Source organism: Capricornis sumatraensis, chromosome 4 (assembly GCF_032405125.1).
Source record: "Capricornis sumatraensis isolate serow.1 chromosome 4, serow.2, whole genome shotgun sequence".
Classification (NCBI taxonomy): domain Eukaryota; kingdom Metazoa; phylum Chordata; class Mammalia; order Artiodactyla; family Bovidae; genus Capricornis; species Capricornis sumatraensis.
The window spans coordinates 20639740-20648578 of record NC_091072.1 but is presented as its reverse complement, the minus strand read 5'-3'; the positions used below and the strand labels follow the sequence as shown (position 1 = coordinate 20648578).

Below are 8839 nucleotides of genomic sequence, written 5' to 3'. Positions count from 1 at the left end.
TGAGAAGCAGGAACCTGCCTAGCGCCGGGCCAGGTGCGCCGGGCTGTCCAGGTGGCGCCGCCCCTTTCCTTCCCCGCTCTCTGCCCGCGGGCCCAGCGGAGGGGCAGGGGCGGGGCGACCTTTGCTCGGTTCGTCCCAGAGGGGCCTCTGCAGTTTCCTGCTCGCCACTCCCAGCCCTCCCGCCCCTCCCGCCCCTCCCACCCGAACAGGTTGGGCCACGGCTGCTGCTGCGTCCCCACCTCCGACTGCGGTTTCGATCAGACTCGCCCTAGAACTGGTTTCGATCAGGCGGCTGGGAGAGAGGCAGGGCGGAGCGGCTGGGACGCTCGGAGCAAACTAGGGACGCGCGGCCGAGAGCGGACAGTCCTGCGCTGGAGACAAAGAGCGGCCGGAGGAGAACCGAGTGCAGGAGCGCGGGCGTGGCGGCGGTGGCGAGCGTGCGGACTTCAGGGAGCTGGAGCCCGGAGCGCTCTCTGCGAGCTCGAGGGCTAGAGATCGCCAGCCTGCGGCAGGTGCGCCACCCAGGATGCGGACGCCGGTGGTGATGACGCTGGGCATGGTGCTCGCGCCCTGTGGGCTGTTACTCAACCTGACCAGCACGCTGACGCCCGGCTGGAGGCTGTTGGAGGGCTTCCTCGACCAGCCGCTGGACCTGGTGCTGTACCAGGGCCTGTGGGACATGTGCCGCGAGCAGAGCAGTCGCCAGCGCCAGTGCGGCCAGCAGGACGACCTCGGCTACTTCGCCGCCGAGCCGGTGCGCGTGGCACGGGGACTGATGGTCACGTCGCTGGCCGTCACGGGCCTGGGGCTGCTGCTCGCGACGCTCGGCGTGCGCTGCTGGAGAGACGAGCCTCACTTCGCGCTGGCCGGCTTCTCCGGCGTCGTGCTCTTCACCGCGGGCCTCTTGAGCCTCATCCCAGTCTCCTGGTACAACCACTTCTTGGCGGATCGTACCGTCCTGCCGGCCCAGCCCAGCCCGGTCACGGTGCAGGTCGGCTACAGCTTGGTGCTGGGCTACCTGGGCAGCTGCCTGCTGCTGCTGGGTGGCTTCTCGCTGGCGCTCAGCTTCGCGCCCTGGTGCGCCGAGCGCTGTGACAGCTGCCGCAAGGCGCCCTCCAGCAGCGCGCGCCGCAGCAGCATTAGCACCGTGTACGTCGACGGCCCAGAGCCCGCACTCACGCCAGCCATCAAGTACTATAGTGATGGCCAGCACCGGCCGCGGCCTCATCAGCTGGGCGCCGCCAGCCAGCGCAAGGCCGGCTTCCCGATGCCCCGGCCCCCACCCAAAGCCTACAGCAACCCGGTGGACGTGCTCGACGGCGAGAAGGCTCCAAACTCCGAACCCGGCGGGTCTTCCCGCAGCACTCGGCCCTGCGGCAGCGCGCTGCCCTGCGACTCGGACGTGTAGGCGGCACCCCCAGCCTGCTCTGGCCCAGCCCTGTCTCACCAGGATCCAACTTTACCTTTCCGCTGAAAACACTGGTTCGGAGTCGGACCCTGGGACACATTCCTGTAACTGGTTTGGAGGGCCATCTTCCTTTCCTTTGGCCAAACTAGATCCCTTGGACTCTTGGTTCAGGTTGGGTTTGATTTTCTCTTTAAGGAGTTTAGTGTTCCTCCCCAGAGGAATCAAGGCCCTCTTCTGGAGCGACAGGCATTTCATACTTTTAGCTGGAGACGTAGAAAGAGTGACTTTGCATCTGTTGATAACAATGTCAAAATAAGCAAATGGAGGCTCAGAACTGGTTTAACACCTTGAAACAACAATATTCTGAAATGCCTATGAACCTTGGATCAGTATAATTATTATTAATTTCCCCCCACTGTATAATTCATTTTCATGCAAACTCTCAAGAGACTAGTATGTTTCTGGTTATATTTGAAGGAGGCTCTTACAGTAAACATAGAGCCATGCAAATACCAGCAGCTTTAGTGACTCTAATGGAACGAAGTAACCCGATTAACTCATATTTACATTTCCTCAGGTATAAAGAGGATTTATCCTTTTATCACTCACTCCAGAGTTTCTCTTCTAGACGCAGAAGGAGAATGAAGGGACTAATGCTGTATTGTTCTATTTCGTGGCTACCTCACACTGGCCATAAAGAGCTATATATTAAATATTTGGAACAAAATGGAACCTGTTAATCTCATTAGGCTAATGTACATGTGTATATATCTCTTATTTATAAATAAAATTTGAGAGCAAGAGTTTCACTATACTCACAGAAGCATTTGTCTCCAGCACAACCTTTGGAAGGTTAAGCTTTCATTACTAACAATTTCCTGGCTGCCTACACAGGCTGAAATCTAGCACTCACATCTTTGCACCTCAGTGTAAGATTACTAAAAGTAGGCAATGGGCCCCTTCACTCTTTGACTGCTTTATTTTCAGGTTCATGCTGTTTTCTGTGCAAAGCCAAGTCTATTGTTGAAAAAACTAGAAGCACCAGTTTCCACATGAGGTGAGACTAGAAATCTTTTTCTTTTATAACAGTGCTGCCTAAAATCACAGGTAGGCAGCTATGTGTACAATGAGCGGGACTAAATCTCCAGCAGGGCTGGCTCCAATTCCGAGTGGTTGATTGAAGGGCTGTCTTGAACTGAACTGAATGGTAGCCAATTCAGAGGTAGGAGCATTCAGCTCAGTAAACATTGACAACACAGCTATAATAGAACTAACTCAGCAGCACATGCAGAGTGTTAGCAGTGGAAGGGATAATGCAGATTCATTTTCTTTGCCATTTTGTACTGGAGTCACCTGTTTCTTTTTGCAACTAAGCTTGAGTGTGCTGGTATATCACTGGGGGATCTTTTTCAAATGCAAATTCTGATTCAGTGGGTCTGGAGTGAGGCCTGAAACTGATTTCCTAACTAGCTCCCAGGAGATGCCAATGCTGCCGTTTCACAGGGCCCCCTTGGGGCTGCATGGCTTTCCTTGGGACTGTGCCTCACCCAAATTTCAATCCCGACTGGCAGCATGTAATCAGATCTTTGAGAACTATTGCCTAGATGAGTTTGGGGATTTGATTTAGGGAATCAAGCCAGACTAGAGAAATGGCAATCCTACTTTTTTCAGCTGACAGCTCAAAAGGTAGTAATTGGGCACCTGAGAAGTCAGCACCAGGCAGACAACATAAAGATATTGAGTTTCTGGCAAGTACCGAATCTGCCTCTTGCCTGCATCATAATTCCAGTGTTTCTAGAGAAGCCTTGGTAAAAACATTCAGTACTAGTACTTAGTGTGATTTTACTTTTCCCTGTCTGGCCACTCTCCTCTGGCTTATATCCAAAACACTTCTTCTTTGTGATTAAGACTTGCTGCTGAGTTAGAACTCCGTTTTTGCTTCATCCACAGGAATAAAACGAAAACTGTCTTTAAGAAAACCAAACTTCTTTTTACTATTAAAAAAAAATATTCAAGACAACATGGAAAGAGACTCCCTGCATCGGGGCAGGATTTGGGTTGGACCTGAGAATTATGTTGTGTTAGAGCAGTAAAAAAATGACAATAGACTTGAGACTCCGGATGCTGGAGGAGGCTGGAGCCTCAGGACTTGGTATCGTGGACAAGTCCTTTCCCTAAACCTAATATCCACCTAACCAAGGAGCTACACCACCTCAGTGAGACTCTAACGTGAAGTAGTACTGCCTCCTGGCCTCAAGCCCTTCACACCTCCGACACACCATCACGATTCACTTTTTTCTTCATTAGACTCTTTTTTCAAAATTGAAGTATAGTTTCTTTAATTGTTGTGTTGTTGTTAAGTCGCTTAGGTCCTGTCCAACTCTTTGAGACCCCTTGGACTGCAGCCTGCCAGGCTTCTCCGTCCTTCACTGTCTTCCGGAGTTTGCTCAAACTCATGTCCGTTGATTCATTGATGCCACCCAACCATCTCATCCTTTGTCGTCCCCTTCTCCTCTTACCTTCAGTCTTTCCCAGCATCAGGGTCTTTTCCAATGAGTTGGCTTTTCTCATCAGGTGGCCAAAGTATTGGAGCTTCAGTTTCAGCATCAGTCCTTCCAGTGAATGTTCAGGGTTGATCTCCTTTAAGATTGACTGGTTTGATTTCCTTGCAGTCCAAGGGACTCTCAAGAGTCTTCTCCAGCACCCCAGTTCAAAAGCATCAGTCTTTGGTGCTCAGACTTCTTTATGGTCCAGTTTTCACATCTATATATGACCACTGGAAAAACCACAGCTTTGACCATGTGGACATTGTTGTGAGGATTTGCTTTTAATAATCCTAATGACATACAGAGTATGTGTCCCCATTTAAGGGGTGAAATCCTCCCAAGATTGCTCAAGCTCTGCCTGGAGGAGCAAGGAATCTGAAAATAGAGCACGCCCTGTGTTAACACAGCCCCTACTCTGCCCCTCTGCCAGTCGGGCTCTGATCCAGACACCCACCCTCACTAAGGAGGGGTGGGGTTTGGGGCACATAGGCTGTTGATCCCTTGCTGAGACTCTGGCGGGTGCGTCAACAATGCTTCAGCAACCACCCTCATTTTCATGGTCTAGATAATTTGTAAGTTTGGGGGCACCTGTCATCCTGTCAGCACATCTTTGACTGCCTTGGAAAGCAAATTTATTCCAGACCTTGCCTTTGTAGAACATTCATACTCTAGCATGAGAAAGATGTGCAAGGAAAATGAAGAATAACAAACCAGGGTCAAAGCCTGCAGAAAAAAGGCAGTATTTTAAGAAAGGTGATTGGGAAGAAGGGGGGCTTGAGCAGAGAACTGAGAAAAGATTGGGCATCAGAGAGAATAGCAAACTCCAAGTTCCCAGTAAAGAAATGTTAGTGAAAACAGGTTGGCATAGTGATCACGATACCACACTTTACTTTTTCTTCACCCTAGATGGGGGTGGTAGGGACAGGATGAAGTTGGGGGGACCAACTGAGAGGACCCAAGGACCTCTTCTGGTCTAGTAGCTTGTTTAAGGAGGGAACACAGTCTGGATTCAATCTGTAGCATAGAACGTTTTCAGAGTCAAATATAAACAATTTGATATATGAATAGCAGGTGAAGAATGTTCTTTTCTGCCAATGTGTAGACAAGCCCACAGTGCAACAGGCAGAGAAAGGTCTTTTAGCCTCAGAGCCTCATCACATCCCTGAAGTGACGGGAAGAGTTAATAACCAGGCTCTTTCTCCCAACACTCATCTCACCTCATCTCACGTCTTCACTCCAACCTTCCTAAAATGAAGAGCCATAACTCATCTTTAAGAGTCTCAGCAAGTTCCTTACCTAGGCTTCACTCTGAAATTCCATTCATGACTTGGCCAAGGCTTAGGCTTTCACCCTCATCACTTTCTCCCACACACATACTCTAAACTGCTTTTCCCCATCAGCTTAGAGTTGTCATCTTTGAACATACCATTTAAATGTTCAGATGTGTGCTTTTCTTGGTGTACTTTCTCATCTCATCTCTAAATTGAAGGTGGGGCATGGACGGCTTCTGTTTATATTTGTAATCCTAGAATGGGTACTACCAGTTCTTCAGAGCCTGTTAGCAAATAATTAAATTATAAATTAATTTAAAAGTCACCTCTAAAAGCCCTTTCTGTACCCAAGTGCTTTCCTCAAGTTGTCATACACAACTTAACATGTATGTGGAAAGTAATTAGTGACCCGAGGCTACTGGCCCAAAACCCAAGGGAGGGGCTGTGAGAGCAGCCTTGTGAATCTTTATCTTTATGATTGACTTACAAAAATCAGCTGAGCACCATCCATGCATCCTCTACCCCCAAGACTCTACAGATGAGATCTTTCTCCTGTTGGGAAGGGAGGAGAATAAGGAACTCACTTAATAGTTCTTCCTTTTAAGTTTGGCTGCACCATGCCCTATCTTGGTTCCCCGACCAGGGCTTGAACCTGGGCCCTCAGCAATGAGAGCACAGAGTCCTAAGCACTGAACCACCAGGAACTCCCTCAGTCAATATTTCAGGTAAAAACTTAAGTAGAATTCTTACCCCATCTTCCTCCCAAATTCTGCCCACATTCTGCTGCGTTTTTCACTGAAGACAATAAAATGACCTCCTCCAGCAAGTCTTTATGAAGTAGAACTGAGCACAAAGTAGGGCTGAGCCTAGGAAAACAAGGTTTTAATTTGTACAAATAAAGGATAATATAGGCAAGGCTGGGCGGGGGGTGGGGTGCGGGGAGACAGTACTGACCAGAGGGCTTGAGTCACCAGGGGAGAGAGTTAAGTGCAGCTCTACCACATTCTTGTCCAGTATGCCACACTCCCTGGCCATCCATGGGGCAAATGGCCCTTGCTCTCCTCCCCACCCACGATGGTTGCCTCCTAAATCGCTGCCACTCACCACTCAGCTGTGGAAACTGAACAAGTCACTGCCATTTTTCTAGAATGTGGGTAATAATATGTTCCCTAATAATAGCCTCCGTCTTGCCCTTGCTGGATTTCAGTTTCTTGAGCTGCATAACCGGGAAGACTGGATTAGATGTTATCAGAAGGTCTTCCCAAATCTAAATATTCTGAGTGAAGGTTACAAACTAGGGGAGGCTGGAAGAAGAGATGTGAAATCTGAACAGTGAGACTTGGGGAAGCTGACTGACACATAAAATTAGTAACTGGCCTGAAAGCAACAAACTCCATATTCTGGTTCTCAGTTTCTCTAAATTGCCAAAGCCTGTCAACAGTTAAAATAGGAGGAACTTAGAACAGCACACTCATTATTGTTCATGGTGGTGGTGGTTTAGTAGCTAAGTCGTGTCTGGCTCCTGCAACCCCGTGGACTGTAGACTGCAAGGTTGCTCTGTCCATGGGATCCTCCAGGCCAGAATACTGGAGTGGGTTGCCATTTCCTCCTCCAGGGGATCATCCCAACCCAGGGATTGAACCCAGGTCTCCTGCGCTGTAGGCAGACTCTTTACCAATGGAGCTTCGAGGGAAGCCCCTTGTCCACTAATTTGTTTGTTTCCTAAAGAGAATAAGCACTGTCTACTTTCTGTATCTGTAGGTTCTCCATCCATGGATTCAGCCAAATGCAAATGGAGAATTTTCAGTGCAGAACCCGTGGATACAGAGGGCTGGCTGTAAGGGCCTTGAGCATCCTTGGATTTTGGTATCCATGAGGATCCTGGAACCAATTCTTCGTGGATACCAAGGAACAACAGTATAAATTCTTAATTTAACTCTTTAATTGCTACCTCTTGTGTAAACACAAGAGGTCGAGTTTTGTGTAGGGCCCTTGGAGCTTAAAGCATAAAACCATGAACTTTTCCAAAGCTCTTTCTTTCTTCCAGAAGAAAACTCAAACCTATTTACCAGGTTATAGAGGTTGAGTTTCTATAATGAAATGCAGAATTTCCTTCTTCCACAGGTTTACTGCTCCATTTATCAGCTGTGGAGGAACTGAGAAATTAATGTGGAGATGATCACACTAGAAGGCGCTTCCTAACATGCCCATTGCTGCAAATAGATAAGGTCGTGAAATGGACATATGACAATCAATTTAGGGGATGGGATGGTTAGAAATTAAGTGTAAAGTTTTAAATATTGTTCATAAAATTAAGCCTTTCTGGTGAAAAGGACAGTCAGATATTTTGTGAATTCTTGAATAGAGAAAGCGCAATAGGATGTGTTAAAGTACATTCAGATGGGATAATAGGCACACATTCATAGAGGCCCAAAGACAGGAAAGATATATAATAAGAGTGGTCAGGGAGGAAAGAGTGCATTGTGACAGTTCAGCTGCAGTCAGCTCCCTTTTTCCCAGGAAGAGCAAGCAGAGGGTATTCCTGGGGCCCAAACACGAAACAGGTCTGCAGAGCAGGAGGGAGGCTGAGCGTACCATTCCAACACAGCCTGCGAAGCAGACTGACCCACCCAGGACACAGCCCTGCGAGTCTGCTGGAGGCCTAAGGTCTCAGGAGCCAAGACAGCAGCCTCAGCACGTTCAGAAAGGAAGAATTCCATCGTACCTCGTCTCTGCGGGCTTTCAGTCTGGGTGCTTTTGTGTCATAGATTCTGTATCTGGATGCTTTTGAGTCACTTTTGCACAGGTAGAGGCAGAGCCTTGCCAAGGGCAGACTTAGCAGTGAGGACGGCTCTTGGGCAAGGTGGCAAGGGAAGTGTGAGACTGACCCTGTGGATAAGAGGGGTCTAGGGTTCTGTGGGGTGAAGATGGGTTCTCTCAAGTACAGCTGAGCCCCAGAGGCAATCTGACGATGCTCCACGTGTCTCCTAGCCTTGAGGAAGGCGAGCCCCAGCGAGTGTCTCCAGGTCAGGTCAGATTGATCTGTACTTGGGAATTTTTATACTTGACTGCAAAGCACTGTTTTATGCACCACACCCCCAGTAATAAGCCTAGGACTTCTCTTTGCGCTTAGCATCCTCTACAAATTCATGCTGCAAGAAACTAAGTATAAATGGTCTAGAAAAGATACAAGCAAGAAATCTTCCAAGTCAGGTTGTGTTTATTATGATTTAGGCTCATGTTATCAGTCTCAGGTACTAGGCTAAGCAGGCATTTTTGTGTTTTAATTCAGCATCCAAATGGTCTGATGTAGGTTCTCTTAATCCTGTTTTTTATCTCTGGGGTAACAGTTTCACGATTAAGTCATTTGCCCAAGGTTGTTGCTGTTGAACTTTAGACCATATTCCTGCTTTGTTACCTGTGTCCCATCACAGATTCAACTCCTTTGATTCCTTATGTGGGTGTGAATAAAGCTGTGATGCAGGAAGACACGCAGACGTATTGGCACAAAGGGGTGTTGGGATCTAAGTAGCGTTTGCATGTTTCCCTAGCAGACACAAGCTAGTTGAGATGACTTCTGGTCCAAAGACCCTTTGTGTCAATACCTCTGTGTA

The 8839-nt window shown here is 48.4% G+C and overlaps 1 protein-coding gene across 1 annotated transcript; it reads left to right on the top strand.

The window, feature by feature from the left end:
* The first annotated feature begins 526 nt into the window (after window positions 1-526).
* On the top strand, window positions 527-1408 carry CLDN23 (claudin 23). The gene has a single exon (XM_068969885.1). It carries the CDS (start codon window positions 527-529, stop codon window positions 1406-1408), a length of 882 nt encoding a protein of 293 aa, XP_068825986.1.
* Window positions 1409-8839: the final 7431 nt, after the last annotated feature.

Bases quoted from the DNA above. Each gene is read 5' to 3' on its own strand.
- CLDN23 (XM_068969885.1), top strand. From the start codon at position 527: ATGCGGACGCCGGTGGTGATGACGCTGGGCATGGTGCTCGCGCCCTGT.